The sequence below is a fragment of the Liolophura sinensis genome, chromosome 3 (assembly GCF_032854445.1).
Source record: "Liolophura sinensis isolate JHLJ2023 chromosome 3, CUHK_Ljap_v2, whole genome shotgun sequence".
Lineage (NCBI taxonomy): Eukaryota > Metazoa > Mollusca > Polyplacophora > Chitonida > Chitonidae > Liolophura > Liolophura sinensis.
In genome coordinates, this window is record NC_088297.1 from 22,527,721 (window position 1) to 22,547,962 (window position 20,242).

The window sequence follows — 20,242 nt, forward strand, 5'->3', positions numbered from 1 at the left end:
ATCTCAGTCGCGCTTTAATGTTTAACTTCCTATTTTATACGTTTCTAATATCGATTGCTTTATTTTTCAGTTGATTTTCATGGTATTTTTTCAACTTTGCATTATCATGTTGAAAGCCGTGAATGTTTCCTGGTTCTAATTAGTTGATCAGAAATACTGCCAAAGTGGCGTTAAACCCAATATTCAATGCTGGACAGTGTTGACGGAGACAACCAGGTGTCCTGGCGAAAGTTTTCTCCCTTGATCTGCTGGCGAGCCTGTCTTAACTTCTCTCTTTTTTTTCACTGGAAAAGAATTGCGAGAGATAGCGGTTTAATTTCGGAGGAAAAAACAAGTAAAAACTTCACCATTACTGACCAGCTCTAAAACGCTTCTTGTTTATTGTATAAAACTTTGCAGTTTATTTTTTATAAACGAATGTAAAGCATTCCATTGGTCTTCTTGCCCATAGTACGGGACTACATTATTTCAAGACATAAGCTTACATAATTGACAGATACACAAAATATTACATTTACTTTGGAACGTACATACTGATCAATAGGCCTAAGAAAACTGCTGCTAATTTGTGGGCCTACGTAAAAAGACTATGTTTAGTTCGTAAATTATTATGCAATGTTGACATCCAGCACTGTATTTTTTCAATTTTTCTTCTTCTTCTTTTTTGGTGATATTTGGTGAAAACTGCAGAATGTCACAAGTTCATAACAATTCACTTAATATCCCGTCCTCACTAGTTCTCCATCTCCCACCCACCACCCCTTCCTCATCCCCCCAGTAACACCCGCCCTCTATTGCCCAACCTGCAGCACATTACCCTTACAACCGTCTATCACCGGTCACGCTGTGCTCATATCTACATGTAGGTGGTGATTAAAAGCTTGACATCACAGGATGTTGGACGCCCACAGTTCAGGAGAAAATGCATTACTAGTACTTTTAATTGCTTTCTATTACTCCGCAAGTTGCCATGAGAATTTAAGGTTATTATCAAAACAGATGAAAGCAGGTCAATTCCATGCAATTCCAGAGTATTTTTCAAAATAAAGAATATGGTTCCTTCCAATCAAAATACAGACACTCCACATTAGGGGCGCTACAGACACTGATACAGGCCAGGAACCGTAGCTCTCCGTGAGATCAGGCGCTATCAGAAATCCACCGAGTTCCTCATCAGATAACTGCCCTTCCAGAGGTAGGTCAGAGAAATCGCCAAGGATTTCAAAACGGATCTTCGCTTCTAGAGCGCCGCCATCGGTGCCCTTCAAGAAGCCAGCGAATCTTACCTGGTGGGTCTGTTTGAGGACACGAACCTGTGCGCCATCCACGCCAAGAGAGTGACCATCATGCCTATAGACATCCAACTAGCCAGACGTATCCGAGAGAGAGTTTAATGCCGAAACATCACTAATTTATTTCTAAAGGCCCTTTTCAGGGCCGACTACTTCCACCGAAAGAAGTCTTTCTACTAAGCATATATAACCTTATTTAAATGTGTTTTTCTTATATTACCCATAGATGCAAACTTTGCGTTACTTTCTTATGACAGATGTATTGGATCTAACCCGATGTGCTAACTCACGTTGATATTACTGCAGTACACAAGCTATGTTTGTCCCAACTATCACGATGATATCACGCGCTAACATCATCGTTTGACTGTTATTACATGGAGCGGGAGTCAAATTTACCAATTTATGTTATTGTTGTCCATTTTGACGTTTTTGAATCGCACGGTTACTTCAGTCATATTTTAACATATTTAACAGTCATATTTATCTACGACTAAAAAATAACTGGCTCGCATGTACATATTTCGCTCTTGGAACCAGACATATCTGAATTGATCATCATTTTTTATAAATAAATTTAAGGATAAAACACCCATAACAAATCAAACGATGATTCTCTCATATTCATAGAACGCAGATATAATCAACACTTTAAATCACGGCGTTATGTGTTCGCAGATGTGTCAGTCTCCATTCGTGTGTTCGCAGATGTGTCAGTTTCCATTCGTGTGTTCGCAGATGTGTCAGTCTCCATTCGTGTGTTCGCACATGTATCAGTTTCCATTCGTGTGTTCGCAGATGTGTCAGTTTCCATTCGTGTGTTCGCAGATGTGTCAGTCTACATTCGTGTGTTCACAGATGAGTCAGTTTTCGTTCGTGTGTTCGCAGATGTGTCAGTCTCCATTCGTGTGTTCACAGATGTGTCAGTTTCCATTTGTGTGTTCACAGATGTGTCAGTTTCTATACGTGTGTTCGCAGATGTGTCAGTTTCCAGGCGTAGGACAGAAACTCTTTGCGTACCTATTTAACTACGTACGTAACCTGTCCTTGGGGTGGTCGAAGTGGAGAGGCGTGGCCGTTAAAACTACAATCGATAGAAAATTCCAAAATAAGATATGGAAGTTAATATAACACAATGAGCAACCTGTGGATGGTCATGGGTTTTCCTTGGGCTCTGTCCGTTTTTTCCCACCACAATGCTGGCCGCCGTCGTATAAGTGAAATATTCTTGAGTACAGCGTAATACACCAGTCAAATAGACTAAAAGACAAATAAATAAAAGAATGAACATCACTTTGTGAAAGGAAACTAGGCAGTCCCCGAGGGAAACCAACGATCGTCTGCAGGTTGCATGCAGACCATCCGACGTACGGATGAGGTGGCCAGCATGAGCTAGACTTCAACTTACAGCGACCGCATAAGTGAGAGGCTTCTGGGTCATTGGGCTGCGCTGGCACACTAAATAACCACCCAGGCCACGGAGGCCCCATTATGTGTTATTACGAATTAAAATGAGTAATTGCTGAGGGATGGAATACGTAACATGTGGTAATAATGGCGAAATCATACGTGTATCCTGTTTGACAGCACATGCCGTCGTCTAACATTAACGCCCTGTGGGTTGCTTTAATTTCCTAATATCCACCTCTAAAACTATACTGCCGTGAGATCATGTACTACAAGAGATAAAGTAGAGATGCTGTGGGATTATAAGGCTCAAAGTTACACTTGTTATATATTTATTCAACTGATTTATGTGTAATATCATGCTCAAAAATTTGTCAGAAATACGCATTTGTAATGCAGTGATTTCCCCACCCCAAAACAATTGTAATATTAAACATCTTAAATTTACACTCGTCCATTTTCCCCACAAGTGAGTAGCTACCTTGGACAATGAAAAGTTCCCATTTTATGAATCTGCAAATGCATTTGCCAATCAAGGCTTTAATCCCAAAGAGAATACTTACAGAAATGTTGCAACAGCAAGCTGAATATGCAAAATACTGAAAAGTCCATAGAACTATAACGGTTTATCACATCAATTTATGTATAAAACACATGTATACACGTAGTTGGAATTTTAGCCATTTTTGATTGTTGTACATTTTGGCTTAATATAATTGCACCCTCACTGTATGATATCTGCAGTCTCCTTAATCACTCATACAGTCTAGGCATATTTTCCAGTCTTGTTTTCTTTTCAAATAGAACTGAGTTGTCTTCTAGATCTATGGCTCAAGTGTTCCTGCAATAAAAAGTGTCATCACAAAAAATAACGTATACTGGTAATGATGAAACTGGTACCATCATTTTATGAAATCATCGTACTGTAGCTAAGAGCAACATAACGTGTATCGGGGTGATATTGGCAGGGATCGGCACATTATATTTGATCAAAACTGGCTACCAACAGAAGACAAGTCAACGTTTGTATTCATGGACGATACAAGGAATACAGTGGACACATTTAAATGAGGTTATCAATGCTTGATAGAGAGACTTCTTTCTGTGGAAGTAGTCGGCCCTGAAAAGGGCCTTTGGTATAATTCAGAGATGTTTCGGCATTAGGCTCTCTCTCCTCGGATACGTCTGGCCAGCTGGATGTCTTTAGGCATGATGGTCACCCTCTTGGCGTGGATGGCGCACAGGTTTGTGTCCTCAAATAAACCCACCAGGTAAGATTCGCTGGCTTCCTGAAGAGCACCGATGGCAGCGCTCTGGAAGCGAAGATCCGTTTTGAAATCCTGGGCGATTTCTCTGACTAGCCTCTGGAAAGGAAGTTTCCTGATGAGAAGCTCGGTGGATTTCTGATAGCGCCTGATCTCACGAAGAGCTACGGTTCCTGGCCTGTATCTATGAGGTTTCTTCACTCCGCCGGTGGACGGGGCGCTCTTCCGGGCAGCCTTGGTGGCTAGTTGTTTTCGGGGAGCTTTACCTCCTGTGGATTTACGGGCGGTTTGCTTAGTACGGGCCATGGTGATCTAGAATCAGCTGTCTTCAGGCAATGGTACGACTTACGGTCTTCAACTTTTCGACTTGGAATGAAATCACAAATGTAAGTCAGGTATTTATAGCATGGTTAGTCCGGCGTAAGCTTGTGATTTCAGGAGAACAGCTTGGCAGCACTCAAGAGTGTAGCAGACCCCCCTGGCTTTCGTGGCATGTACAGAATCACAAGGCTCTGCGTGAGATCAATATTCAACACGTTTGACAGGTTTTCTTGACTAAACTTAATTTGCTTAATCCGTCAAGTTTTGTGAAGGGCAGTCTCACACCTGCATACCTATATTTTTGCCACCCCCCTCCCTCCTCCCCCCTCCCCCCAAGCGCACCTGCTTTACTCAAAGTGGAACTTCCCATAATAATGCAGTAACAAAACAGTATTGTGATAAAAGCTTAACGAGTAAACCTGTATTCTCTAAAACTGTTTCAAGTCATTAATCTTTGCGTTTAGGCTAATTAGTTCTCTGCGAAAGGATTAAACCAAAAGCCAGGTACATTGGCTACAGTCATTTTATTTTCATTGTTGGTTTACAATAATCTCTTGGCCAACTAATAACACATCTATTTATCATGAATAAGCGTTCTGTTTGTTTTGTCTACAGTCCTTTTCCCATATGGACCTATATAACTGATTGTCTTAAAAAGTGTTGATTTAAATGAACTGAACGCCATACATGGAAAAAACTGCTGCAAGTTCGCCACAACTTCCCAGTTTGTAAATGTTTTAAATGTTTTAATGATTAAGATCCACTCTGACTATGGATAATGGAGGACGGACAACAGAAGATTTTATCAGATATCTTCACATATAGGGAGGGGAAAATGTCCGGAGGGGAAGTGGTGGGGGGGGGGGGGTATATGTCGGGGGGGGGGGGGCGTTAAGGAAAATGTCCGTACTACTCAAAGTTGTCCACCAAAAAATGCAAGTTTAGTTTTTAAAGCCGTGTATGTAGGATCCACAGACTTTAAGCCACAGTATTGTGACAATAGTTCTCTGTGAATTGCCCATTGTAGGATAGAACATCCTGAATCCAGGAAACACATCTCATTGCCTTGGCGCAAATCATTCGATGGAATGGCGTTGCCGTGTAAACTAGTTTGTGTATGTATGCATGTAAAATTCGCAAGTAGCCTATGTATGAAGAAGTGTATTTGGAAGCCTTGAATGAATCTTTTACTAAACTATTTCATGGGGAAAAATAAACGTCTAAATTCTGTTTTGTAGCCTCATATCTCACCGAGGTGAGCAGAGTGGAAATATGAGGATTAGATTACGTTATGGACAAATGATTTGTAAAATTATTACGTGGAGTTTAGCTATAAAATTGTCACATTGACTTGATTGTCTTGGCAACCTTTACCTGTCAATTTCTCGTTCTGTCCCCACCCACCTCCAATCCCCCTGTCATGAACTCTCCACAATGGATGCTGGGGCGCATAATCCACTGATAATCCAACACGTGGTGTGGAAGTTCCGAGGATGGGATGCTCCAACGCCATCCACATGTGCCCGAGGGTGGACAAGGGCATCTGATCGGCCCGGATAGCACAGTTGGTAGAGCGTCCGCTTCGGGAGCGGTAGATCCAGGACCTAAGACTTTAGTCACACCTAAGGCTTTAAAAGAGGAAGTTGTGACTTAATGGGTTGGCGTTCAGTATGGAGGGGATAGTGCAACGACTGGTTGACCCGTATCAGTATAATGGCTCTGGTGGGGCAGCTTACTTGCCTTCGGTAAGTCGTTTCAGTGAAGCAGCACTAGATAAAAGAGCGGTGGAAATCCGTCCTGCAACAAGGGGGTACATTACATACACCCTAAGGATTCCTTCGTCGTCATATTGTTGAAAAATTGTTGAGCACGACGTTAAACCCAATCACTCACTCACTCACTCACTCAAGGCCATCTGGTGTGACTAGGATGGGAAGGTTGAGGAAGGGTGTGGTGGGACAAAACTCCACTCCATACAAAAGCTTGCGAAAAAGCGTCTTCTATCCCATGGCTTTCGTGGCATGAATAGAATCACAAGGCTCTGCATGAGATCAATATTCCACACGTCTGACAGATTTTCTTGACTAAACTTAATTTGCTTAATCCGTCAAGTTTTGTGAAGGGCAGTCTCACACCTGCATACCTATATTTCTTTGCACTCCTCCCCACAAGCGCACAAGTATGCATGTAAAGTTTGTAGGTAGCCTATGTGTTTTATTTATTTATTTGATTGGTGTTTTACGCAGTAATCAAGAATATTTCACTTAAACGACGGCGGTCAGCATTATGGTGGGAGGAAACCAGGCAGAGCCTGGGGGAAACCCACGACCATCCGCAGGTTGCTGCCAGACCTTCCCACTTACGGCCGGAGAGGAAGCTCTGGGTCTGGGTGAGAGGCTTCTGGGTCATTACGCTGCGCTAGCGCGCTAACCGACTGAGCCACGGAGGCCCCGCCTATGTATGAAGAAGCGTATTTGCAAACATTGAATGAATCTTTTATTAAACTATTTCATGGGGGAAAATAAACGTCTAAGTTTTGTTTTGCAGCCTCATATCTCACCGAGGGGAGCAGAGAGGAAATATGAGGATTACATTACGTTATAAAACTGTCAGTTTCCATTCGTGTTTTCGCAGATGCGTCAGTAGGACAGAAACTCTTTGTGTACCTATTTCACTACACACGTGACCTGTCCTTGAGATGATCGAGGTGTGGCCGTTAAAATTACAATCGATAAATAATTACAAAATAAGATATGTAAGTCAATAAAAAACAATGAGCGGCCTGTTTCCCCCGGGCTCTGCCCGTATCCTTTCACCGTAATGCTGACCGCCGTCGCATAAGTAAAATATTCTTGAGTACGACGTAAAACAACAATCAAATAAATACATAAATAAATAAATAAACTTTAACTGCTCACTGTCGTCCTTATATAACTAAAACTTTACCTTACCTTCTTTTGGTAGCCACATTGGTTGGAATGCGATGATATCACGCTCTAACCTCATCAACGGTCAGTTTCTATACAGTGGTATTGTAGACTGTCTGGACATTTTAACTGTACTGTAACATGAGACATTTCTTAATACTAGAAACAGAACGTAGATGCTTACCTGAAGTCTATTATTGGATTTGTTTCAGTAATTTGAATGTTAAATGGAATTTCCACGTACCACGTAACTTTGTGATCTCTTTTAACCATTCTTATCAGACCGGAATATAGATGACAAACCAAACGATTCTTTCTATATTTTAATACAATGCAGACTACACTTACATTACTTTAACAAAAGCGAAAACTGTTTTATTTATGTTACTATTCACTTACTTAGTTTGAAAAAGAATTTTGTTTCGCACGAAATTCAGATTAGCAAACAGGGTTAACGTCTATAAATGGCAAACACAGGGCTAACATCTATGAAAGGCAAACACAATTACGTTAATGTGACTGTATAAGATCCAAACTACTGGTATGTGCTATGCAAAAGCCCATGTGATAAACCGGTATTGTTCATTCATCATTGATTATGGAGGTTCATCATAAAATTTCCAACATTTCGCATATTAATATTGCTCTTGGAAAAGTTCAGTAAGCACTCATCTGAGGCTTTGATGTGTGCACGCAAATTCATCAGGTAAGAGCTTTTGATCGTCCATGATAGCAACTCGCGTTAAAATTACTTTGTTCAGAGATTCACAAATAAAAAATATAAACAAGAAAAATTAACATTGACCACATTTTATGCATCTCTCCTTAAAGTATCACACAAGTTTCCACACCTAGAGGAATTTACATTTTAGATCTTTTCACTTGTATATACATGTATATTCTAATCTTCTGCCTCAAAGGCAAGGGCAGAAAGTAAAACAATGGAAAGAGATATTATCGGAATCACAATACATAGCACATCTACTCAACTTAAGAAGCGATCTTAAGCCCACTCAGGGTGTAGGGATTTAATATCTTGATATTGTCCTGATAAAGATGACCCCTCCCCCCACCCCCCCACGCCCTACCCCCAGCGATCCCGGTGTATTATACAGTCTCATCATTGGTGTCTCTTTACAAGCTACCGGAGGCTTTCACATTGTGTTGTGGATTGTCCACCAACCGTAAATACATGCACCTTTTGTGATGCATTCCGCATGTTAGCTTACCACCTTCCTGAAACCTTCAGCGTGGGGAGCGGGTGGGGGGTAGGGCTTGTGTTTGTGTGTGAACGTGAAGGGGGGGGGGGGGGGGCGTCAGGGAACGAGGGTGTCCAGTAATCACGGGGCGGCTTCATAACCGCATTTCATAGCCAATGGTTTAATCACAAATTATTTGGTCAGTAACACACGAAAACCTTCCAAATAGCACGTGCAACCCTCTTCTGTGGGGTGAGGGTTTTGGTGTGGGTGGGGGTGGGGGTGGTGGTGTGAGGTGGGCTGGTCGTGGGGGGCAGATGTGCAGGTGTTAGACATCCCTTCACAAGACTTCATAGACGGATTAAACAATATGTGGATTAGTCAAGAAAACCAGTCAGACATGTTAAACACTGAAATCATACAGCGTCTCGGGCTTAACTACATGAAAAGATAGCCATGGGATATCCTCCAACCTTGAGAACTGTCAAACTGCCGAATTGAAATCACAAGCTCGCGCCAGACCCACCATGCTATAAATACCTGGCTTAATTTTTCATACTTGTAGTCGAAACTTTGAAGGTATAGGTCATACAATTACGTGAAGACAGCTGATTCTAGATCACCATGGCCCGTACTAAGCAAACCGCCCGTAAATCCACAGGAGGTAAAGCTCCACGAAAACAACTAGCCACCAAGGCTGCCCGGAAGAGCGCCCCGTCCACTGGCGGAGTGAAAAAACCTCATAGATATAGGCCAGGAACGGTAGCTCTTCGTGAGATCAGGCGCTATCAGAAATCCACCGAGCTTCTCATTAGAAAACTGCCTTTCCAGAGGTTGGTCAGAGAAATCGCCCAGGATTTCAAAACGGATCTTCGCTTCCAGAGCGCTGCCATCGGTGCTCTTCAAGAAGCCAGCGAATCTTACCTGGTGGGTTTGTTTGAGGACACGAACCTGTGCGCCATCCACGCCAAGAGAGTGACCATCATGCCTAAAGACATCCAGCTGGCCAGACGTATCCGAGGAGAGAGAGCGTAAATGTGGTGAATTCAAGACGGCATGGATAGTAATGCATGGTGATTATCTGCCAAGTTTTAGTGCATACTAACAGAGGCATACTGCTTACTGTTGTCTTAACGAATTTCTAGCTGAAGAGAATGATTGCCCACAACACGGCAATACCAGGGATATTATACAACCTTGTTCGCCAGGTCTGCATTGTGGGACGGTCGGTTTGCCATTGGTTTGTACGCAGTCGTTTTTCTCCTCTATTCATCGTCATTACCAGTATTGTTCATTTCGGTAAAACTGCTCACATCGTTCATGATTCATCGCTCGATTGTCGTTTTGTCCTATTCTCAATAAACGCCCCACTCATGTACTGAACTCTGTTGTTGTTGTACGTACCCTTCGTCTTTCCAACATAACTGAAAACTGTTGACTGCTTCGCTTTGCATAATTCCATCCTATTTTCGTACTTTGCATACTTTCTTAGTTCTCTGGTTTGTGTTGAACTTTGTTTAGGAAATAGGCCTTGCGATTATTGACCTGCATGTCCTCACTGGTTGACGACTGGTATACGAATGTCTGTTTCGACGCACAGATCCTGCAGTGCTTCAGTTTTAGTTGATTGTTGCTTAACACCGCGCTCCAGCTGCTTTCAGCGTTATTTATATGCTTTGTTTTCAAAGTATAACTCTCAATATTTTTCAGTTAGGTTATGTCAAAACGTGTCTCAACGCAGAGATATTCGAGATTTCTGCCTTGCTGCATTGGCGTGTCGACAGATATTTATCGCCGTGCTCACGAACGCTTCAGATATACAAGGGTGTTCAGCAATATGGTGGGAGGGAACCAGGCAGAGCCCGGGGAAACCCACGACCATTTTAAGAACATTTCACTCAAACAACAAGAGTCAGCTTTATGGAAAGAGGAAACCGGAGAAACCACTCTCTTCCACAGGTTGCCGGCAGACCTGTGTTTTTATTTCTTTGATAAGCGTTTTACGTCGTACTCAAGAACATGTCACTGGCTGATACGACAGCGGTCAGCGTTATGGTGTGCGGAGACCGGACAGAGCCTGGAGGAAATCCATGGCCATTCTCAGGTTGGTGTAAGACCTTCCGTGTAGTTATATATTTGATTAGTGTTTTACACCGTACTCAAGAACATTTCACTTATACGACGACGACCAGCTTTAAAGAGAGAGGAGACTGGGCAGAGCCTGTAGGAAAACCCACGATCATCTCCAGGTTGCTGGAAGACCTTTCCACAGATGAGGAAGACATAAAGCCGGACGAGACAAAGAAAACAACAGGATAGATACCAACTGACTTTCTTTATTATGGCCCAAAGCCACCAAGCATGTTGTTCAATCAGGAAACCCACATGCGTATGATTACCGATTCGAAAATTTACAACAAATGAACGTATACAATACACGAAGGACCACGACGTGAACGTTAACACATTACAGATATATCACGGTGGCACAGTATGTCGCATCGGCTCGACTTCTAAACCCGAACTGCGGCTAGCCTTTCACATACTCCAACATGCAGGATCATACGTGGTTCGCACGGCTACGTAGCCTTTACGCCACGGCTACATAACGCTCCATACATATCCCAAGGAGCGTATGTGGTTAGTGTATCCACAACGTAGAGTTCGACACACACTCTTACAGAACGCTTATGCCCAATGCGTGTATTCCACCATAAGTGGTTTAGACGTCTACACTGCTACTATAAATGTACGCAGCAAAATCCTAGCATAATTCATACATCTCTTTTGTGGCTACGTAGTCACCCACTCTTACAGCACAATGCATGGGGTTTGGACGCCTTTACTACGATTACGCATGCGCATGTGGACGTTGCCAGATCGTGGGCAGTATATGCCATTTTTATCACATCAATGGAGAAACAGCGTAAAAATAAAACAAGCTTAACACTGAAGGCAACAATAACAACAACACGGAATGTTTGGTTCTACAGAACAAAATTACCACAGCCATGTGTACTAACGGAAGATCAAGCTTAAAATAAGGTGCATGCTTCGAAATCTTTAATAGTTTTGTCGGTCATCGAACGATGCACCCTTTTGTACTGCAAGAAGGTTTGCACATGTTGTGATTTGGACGCGGATGCCAAATATCTCTACTCTCATTGACACTACTCGAAAGACTTGATCTAGAATCGGCTCCCAACATAGATTTGTTCCTGACTCTAGTCTCTGTAAAGTCAGAAGAAGTAGCTGTTTCAAAACTAAAACAAGCAAGACAGGTCGTTTCTACTCAACACCGTTTGATATTTAATAATAAATAAAAGAAAATAAAAGCGAAAGAAGCTCATCTTTCAGACAGACATGGCAGTTGGAAATGCATTTCATCGGAAGGGCGTGCTGTAGAGATTTGAATGGCCAACGTTGTTAACGCAGACAGCAAGGAAAGACATGGACAAGATAAATGTCACAATTTAGAAGAGATTCGGTTCCACGCAGGCTGTATCTATCCATTATCACTTGCATTGTTCTTGACATCACTGACAATATTATTCGAGTAGGTAGAGGGGTCAGTTTCTCCATGTGTCATTTTGCACATTTATTTAATTTGCACAGCCACCGATAGGTTTAATCTTATAGTTTGGAAATTATTTACTTTCAGCGACCCTATCTCCCTCAGTTTCACAAGATGCAGATGTATCTAATTATGAAGATAAAATCGTGCTCCCAACGATAAACCAGGGTAAACCGAAACTTTCTGCCAAAGATTGCACTTCAGCAGAGCACGTCAATGGACATGTTTTTAACAGTCAATCATGTTTCCAACAACCATGTTTTTTAGTCCTATACATTCAACAGTGACGACGACTTCAAATTATTGCTTGCTCCCTAAAAATATCAGTTAAATAGAACAAATATACAAAAGATAAGTTCACGTCAACTGTGCACATGAGCTATATCGGAAGTACATTACACCTATAATGCCCATATTCATCGGGGTGATTTAAAACTTTATATAAGCTTATAATACCTAGACAGAAATATCGATTACTACCCTTTTATGGGCGACAATGCCAGCCAAACGAGAGAACGAAAACGAACAAACGTATGCATGTATAGGGCTATTCATATTGCTGAAACTTTGAATCACATTTACATCTACATACATATACATGAAAATTTGAAACACATTAACATGTTGATGTGAAATTATGTATATTCTATATATAAACATAAAAGAAGAGAGGAGACAAAACCAGAGCTTTCAAAGGTCATTGGTTGGGAGGTGGGGGGGATAAATAACACAATATCAACTGGGATAATTTAAATTTCGGTGAGTAAATAAAAAAAAGACATCGGAATCTCAGGATTTAGTGGTAGCTTTCTTTTATCACCAAACACTTTTGTAACAAAGACGACAATCAGGATTTGGTCTACCCAGTTTTAGAATTCAATAGATTTTAGCAACATGTGATAGTCACGTATGTTATACATGTAGTTTCACTGACCTTTTTCGAATTTTGTACAACATCATTACAAACTTACTCCAGAAAAGTTCAATTACCAGTGGTAACATCGAGGTTTTGAAGAATGCAAAATGTTCTAAAATACTGTGACAATAATTTAGAAGCTCCGATCAGAAGTCTGAACCAGTTTATTGTCTCCATTAGAGTTTGATTTCACCGTTTTGATATTAACACCAATCACTTTGGTGAAATTCATATTGCCTTACACAATATATTTCTCCCAGGTGTGTGTGTTGTGACCAAAGATCCTATTGCTCAACTTGAAACAGCATACCAATAAAATGCAGGGTAAAAACTGCCAGAACAATTCACCGTCCACACTGGCTGCGCAAATATAGTGTACACAATATCTCACTTAAGAAACAAAAGACTAAGCCATGATTCAGAAAAAAGTAAAATAGGAACAATAACACATTATTAAAGGAGAACAAAAATGAAATAGAATGAATAATAGAGAGGAAGGAAACATCTTTTATCCATTACAACATGGAAATGGACAAAACGCAAAAACAGTTTAAAGTGGACTGCTGTAATTAAAAAAAAAATATTTCATAGATGAAGAAAAAAACAAAAAAAAAGAAACAAACAAACAAATAAACCAATGATATGTATAAGTTATGACTAAAATAAGTATTAAAATATACTGAAAAGAAAGTGAGAAATAAGATAAAAAAAAATTATGGACAAGGATTTTCGATTGTGAACTCTTAGCTCTGAAGGGCTAAAGGCCAGCTCTACATAAATGTACACATATGTGTACACTGTATTAAAGTAAGTTATCTTCCTATTTACATAGCAGTGTGATGTTCACTCATTTATACATATTATGTCAAATATATACAATTTGATACATCACCCTCACAAACTGAAACTTCAAAAACTAATCTGGAAGCAACAAAAACTGAAATCTTTTTTCAGTCCAACAATTATCCAGCAGGGTGCTGTGGGCATACTGTAAATGACAACACACGACACATGGTCACATAATACCACATGAGGCAAGGTCACATGATACCACATGAGGCAAGGTCACATGACACCACATGAGGCATGGTCACATGACACCACATGGGGCATGGTCATGATACCACATGAGGGATGGTCACATGACACCACATGAGGCATGGTAACATGACAACACATGGGGCATGGTCATGATAACATATGAGGCAAGGTCACATGATACCACATGAGGCATGGTCACATGATACCACATGAGGCATGGTCATGATACCACATGAGGCATGGTCACATGATACTACATGAGGCATGCACATGAGATGAACTTACACAAAGGCATAATCAACATTTCATTATCATAAATCTAACAAAAAGAGCACTAGAGATGTAGAGTGACACCTCCAATGTCTTCAAAGCAATTCTTTTTTATATCTAATAGCAATTTCATTCATCATCCCATACAGCTTACTGTTTATCTTCAATATACAGATATAAGTATAGTGGACCTTCCTTCGGAATTAAAGAAGGGCAAGAAATGACACATACATGTACAATCTCAAGTCTTCACTAATCTGTGCTAATGACTACTGAGTTGACATTAATGTGATCACATAAAAATTTCGTGAGCTACCCACTTGTTTGAAATCTGACTACAATCCCAACATTTCCACTACTGTTATCTTGGCCATCCCCTTGAGGCTGTGTGAAGGCTTAACTCTTTGCTTTGCCAGGGCTGATAGCTGTATTTCATCTCACAACCATCCATTAATGTTGGCTGATAAAGGCAAAGTGATATCTACCAGGATGCCGTGGATTTTCCAATACTCCTGTTCGGTCTGTTGGCAGAGTTCAGACTTGAGCAGGAACACATCCTTTGTAACTCGGAATTTATTTACGGATGCCAGTTAAAGCAGTTAACGGAGGCAGTACAGTATGAATATGAAATATGGAGATATAATATCTGTTACAAACATTCACTTTCTTCATGTATTTGGAGCACAAGCTTCAAATCCAGCATGGGACTTTAAACGCCAAGACAAAGAGGACGCACACGTCTGACAAGAAACAGGTGGTACACGTCTGACAAGAAACAGGTGGTCATGTCTGCACAGCAAATTTTTATTGTATGAATGAGAATCCATGGTTTTGCTTTGTCCCAATTTCCACCTGTTTAAGTAGCTTCAAACATAAAACTGTACATGACAGAAGGTGATAGTTTGAGCTTGTTGGTACAACAGTACGCAGACTCCAGATCCCAGTGAGAATGCTAACCAGAACAGTTCAATCAAAAACACTTAAAGCCAGGTCGGCCACAAGATTCAATGGTGTCTTGACCACAACATTCCTATGTGTCATAGCCACAAAGTTCCACGGTATCTTGGATGCAAAATTCCACAGTGTTGGCCACAGTATATCATTATGCCTTAACCACAAGGTTCCACAATGTCTTGGCAAAATGTTCCAAGACTTTCATTCATGACAAAAGCCTCCGTGCTTTCAATACCTGGGTGGTTTACGACAGATGTGCATGGACAGTTACAGAAGTCTGATACATCACACAATGTGGTTTACACATTCTCTACCCGGAAGAACCAATCACTGACTTACGTCAATCACAGCCAAATGCCCTCAGAGGCCACTGAGAGATCACTGAATGTTATCAGGTTGTGGCCATCTGTTTTATATGTTAATGACAGGGGCACACCAACAGCTAATGTCATCTGGTATATGAAATCTGTAAGTGATGGTTTGATTTCCTAAATTGTCTCAACACTTGCAATAATTTACCAAATCCATCACCCTCTAAGAACAGTACACATCTATGTGTTCAAGCTGAAGCATATGTGTGAACATCTGTCACAAAGCACATCTGTTTCATTGCCACATTTTCTGCTCATCTGTTTCATCGCCACATTTTCCGCACACATGCACGCCTTTCCTCAGTGGACGTTGTCTGTGCAAGGTTGGAGGAGATGACAGAGAATGTAGTGAGTATATCAGCTGGGCTGAGTTCTGAATCACAGCTGTAGGCAGCCATTTATGGCTAGTCAGAAATCTATTCTCATTTCTAACCTCATTTAACCACACTGCACTGAAGCCACCCTCTACTGTTAAGCATTACTCGCATAGGATGTATTTATGAGTGATGTTATATCTACCACAGCCTAGCAAACAGAGAAACCCTTGCATTCCTCATAGCAAATCCCTTTATTTCTTCTTTGGGCGTCCTGTTGACGCGGTCTTGAATGTGGTGTTTGGTGATGCACCGGGGGAGGGTGGTTGAGAGTTAAGGCTGGTTGATGACCGTGACAAGTTTGAAGAAGATCCACTCAGGTTCCCGCTGCTCCTCCTGTGCGCAGCATTCGACTTCCTGGAGCCTCTCCTGCGTTTGTCCCAAATCAGTTTGTCATGTCGAACAAAGATCCCGTGACGTGACCGGCACTTGAAATATTGTATACCATTCACAGAGCCATTGTTTTTTCCTGAAAAGTAAAAAAAAAAAACCCACTTGTGAAACACAAATAATCCTTCTGCAATGAAAACAAATATCACACCATACCTGTCTACATACCCTCAAAGATATCAATAGTCAATATGGGGCATCAAATATAACATTTTAGGGTAATTTCTTGTTTTTAATACTTTTGTGACTGACGTGTAATGCTTCATAATTTCAATGTGAAATCTAAAACATCACATTTTACTAGTTTCTTGGACGTAATGATAGCTTAACTGAAGACGATGAAGCTGTACGTGTTTCCATCATTCTAAAATTCTTCCATTCTCAAGAACAATGAGGTATTTTTTTTTTTTTCACAAATTTTCGGCACCTATAAAACAAACCAAGACAACAGTGTAAGTTTCAGAGCTTGGCAGCTTTTACTGCCAAAATGTGAGGGAAATCTCAAACATAAGGCCACCCAAACACCACAAGTCTGGCAATACATTCTCGCTAGCCAGCAGTCTACGGACACTTGCGACATGTGCAGCTTTTACTGGACTCACCTTCAGGCTGGTCCAACTCGACGCCAATCCATGGGCCAGAGGCAAAAGCTGTGTTGCCGATGTACTGGACCACACCCGACAACTTGGAAGTGCCGCGTGATGAACTGACCAGAACGCTCTCTCCAAACTGTATCCAGGAGGGCACTGGTGCCTCATGAAGACGATCCAAGTCTGCACGACTCCCAAATGAACAAAGACTCACACTGTCCTCACAACCTGAAAACGTAAATTTAATAATAGCTTAGAGAAATATCTCATACTCATTTGAAAATTGCATGATGTAAGTAGTTCAAGTGGGAGAAATGTGTATTTATTTATTTCTTCGGTTGGTGTTTTACACTGTACTATTTCTGCATCATGGTGGGAGGAAACCCACAACCATCCAGAGGTTGCTGGCAGATTTTCCCACATGCAAGAGATACATGTAGGGTTTAACTGCATGTCCATGGTTTCTGCATTCTTGTATGATATGACTTTGGAATTCTTACACCGCAATTCCTTGTTTTACAGGTTTTGTCTGACTCAAGAAGACTCGAAACATCCCGCACACCTCAGTTTTGCTGATAAGTTTCACTCTACTGTTGCCCACCTGCTGTAATAAGCATGTTCCATGTCATCTTATAACCCTATCAGAACAATAACTTAGTAGCCCCAAAGGAGTACATTTCAATTACATCTATGCGGCTACTAAATTACACTACTTCTTCAACCTTCTCAACCCCTTCCCTGCCAATATTTGAGACATTCTTGAGAACTTTGGGGTGCAGAGAAATAATGTGAACAGTTTTAATTATAAAGGGTGCATCTTTATTTTAACACAAAACGATCACTTTTGGGTTCATTTTGATCATAAATGTATGCAAAATTTCACCGTAAACAAGCGGTTTAGAGGTCGAAAACCTCGCAGATTTACAGAATGTGAAGACTGTTTAATTGTTGCCTAATTACCCACTAATTTACTTTTTCATTGGTGTTTGACACCATACTCATGGTTCATGGTTGGTGTACATATGCTGGCAAAGCTCTCAACTGAACAAGGATTAAAACAAGAAACCATCAGCCAGCACTTCCGCCATTTGAGCCAGCAAGGCCCTAATTACTTACTCATGCCAGAACAGTAACACAACTGAAAAGCTAATTTATTGAAAATTGATAATCTTATTGAAAAAGTGCTCACCTGACAAATGCTCCTCGGATGGACTTGCCCCGCTCCGAATAGCCAAATCCTCATACGCTGCTGCTGTAAGCGAGGCGATGTGGTCAGCTTTGCTGGGCAGAATACATGACACAGGCCGATCCCGTTTAGCCGAGCCTACCTTCCTCTTCACTGGGGGTTCAGGTGTTTTGGGTCGTTCCTGGTCTTTGGAGGCGTCAAGGACTGGTCTGTGTGCGGCAGGTTCTCCCTGACCTGCCTCTGTGGATGCTTGCCCCTCAGCTTTGGCAGCAGATGCTGCTACTTCAGCAGTAGCACTGGCTGTTCCTTCTTCTTGTCCTTTAGCCTCGGAGTTTGTCCTTGACAATGACTCACGGTTTGAATCCCCTAATCGCTCAAGTTCCTCCATGGCCGTCACACTGTACGGATCTGAATCTCGTTCCATAACAATACCCCCTTCTACATTTGAGCTTCCTGAATCCAGAGTGTCGCTACGCTCGAATGGAACTCTGTTGTTGTTGTTCAAAGCATCAGTCTCCTCCTGAGCTAACCTCTGAGCTGAACTGTCATTTGATTGGTTTGTTTGTGAACCTATTACATCACTTGATTGGTCTTTGTCCACTGTGCCAGTTGGGTTTTCAGCGCTGTCCTGCAGAGGCTGCCTTTCTTTTGATTGGCCATCATTTATGGATTCCTCAAATTTTGATTGGCTCTCCAGATCACCAACAAGGGTATCAGTTGAATTCAAACTGTTTGTGTCTGAAGAAGGAATTGGAAAGTTTGGTTCTGTATTCTCTCCAGCTGGTGGGGACTGAATGGGTTCAAGAGGCGAGTCCAAGAGCTCCGGGATGACCTCATCAAGAAGAGAATCTCGCTTTTCCAGTTTATTTCTGGTCTTACTACCGTCTTCGTTCTCTTCCTCACTTTCGCTGTGTCCACTCTCTACGCTGCCAACTTTTGGGGAGGATTTCGCAGAGCCATCTTTCCCACAGTCCAGCGCTTCATCTGTGCCGATGCTGCGGATGCTGACCGAGTCCTCTGAAGACAATGTAAGGGTAGAGACAGCCTGTGAGCCGTACCCGCTGGAGGCCATGCTGGGTGTGAAGCTCTTGGCTTGTATCTCCACCAGGCTTTCATCTGTTGAGGAATGGGTGATCCCTGCAGCCTGAAGACTGTCCGGCCTATGGGCATGGAGCTTTCCCTGCTGACTCTGGTATGACTCAAACTCCTGGAACTCGTCAGGTGACTGAGGCAACTTCCTGGCCATTTCTTCTTCCTCATCCAGTGACTGAAACACACACACAAACAGGAAGTATTTTACTGCATTTATTTAATTACTGTTACATTACTACACTAAAGATGTTTTATTTACTACAGACAGCGGGGACCACTTCACCACACCAACAGGAGGATTAAACTCATTTCTCCATTCTAATACTGTATAGCCACCCACTCAAGAATTGGTTCAATAGAATCTTGGAACAGGAATGTTCTACATTCCCTGCTTTCACTGCTCTTGGGGCCTTGATAGCTATATTTATTTATTTATCTGAATGGAATTTTATGTTCACTCACAAACCCAACTGCCATCGTGAAATTGAAAAATTCTTATGTACGGCATACAACAAATAACTAAATTCGTAACCATATTAATGTGGCTTCTGAAGGCCATGCCTTACCTCCTCAGTGTCCTGATGAAGCAATGGCTTCTTCTCCCTAAGGTGCTGCTCTTCTAACAGTGTTCTCATGGGTTTCACTAGCTTGGAGGCGTGCGGGCTGAGGCCAGACTTTGGGGAGGCTACAAGGGGACAGATGGGAAATACAGTTCACATATGACAGAGTCATGTCTGATACATGTACACATACAGGGTGCAGTTTAGGAATATATATATCTAGCATAAATCACCGATAATTTTCATGGAATGTTTTGCTAGCAAATCACTGTGCTCTATGAACAGTAGAGCAAAACAGTGTTAGAGAGAAATGATGCATGGGCTAAATGACCACAAATTTCGTCCACGTCTAACTTGCTAATATTTCCTGTTTTTTGAGAGTTCTGTTGAGTTTAAAAAGGTGTTTTGAGGTTTGCTGGGAACATGGGATGATATTCTACTGGAAAAGTGTAAGTTTCAACACCAAAAGTAATATTTTGTGACATTTATCTGCCTCTAAAAATACACTTTTTT

The 20,242-nt window shown here is 41.6% G+C and overlaps 3 protein-coding genes across 3 annotated transcripts in view; 1 reads left to right on the forward strand and 2 right to left on the reverse strand.

Annotated features, from left to right (window-relative positions):
- Positions 1 to 3,859: 3,859 nt before the first annotated feature.
- Positions 3,860 to 4,270, reverse strand: LOC135463876 (histone H3.3A-like). Its single transcript, XM_064741332.1, has one exon. The coding sequence runs from the start codon at positions 4,268 to 4,270 to the stop codon at positions 3,860 to 3,862; it is 411 nt and encodes a 136-aa protein (XP_064597402.1).
- A 4,765-nt stretch (positions 4,271 to 9,035) lies between these two features.
- On the forward strand, positions 9,036 to 9,446 carry LOC135463875 (histone H3.3A-like). Its single transcript, XM_064741331.1, has one exon. The coding sequence runs from the start codon at positions 9,036 to 9,038 to the stop codon at positions 9,444 to 9,446; it is 411 nt and encodes a 136-aa protein (XP_064597401.1).
- A 4,094-nt stretch (positions 9,447 to 13,540) lies between these two features.
- LOC135463638 (kinesin-like protein KIF13B) overlaps positions 13,541 to 20,242 on the reverse strand; it is a 188,394-nt gene continuing 181,692 nt past the window's right edge. The window contains 4 exon segments of the mRNA XM_064741000.1: positions 13,541 to 16,380; positions 16,904 to 17,119; positions 18,081 to 19,344; positions 19,736 to 19,854. Coding sequence (XP_064597070.1) covers positions 16,106 to 16,380; positions 16,904 to 17,119; positions 18,081 to 19,344; positions 19,736 to 19,854 — 1,874 coding nt within the window. The 3' untranslated portion in view covers positions 13,541 to 16,105.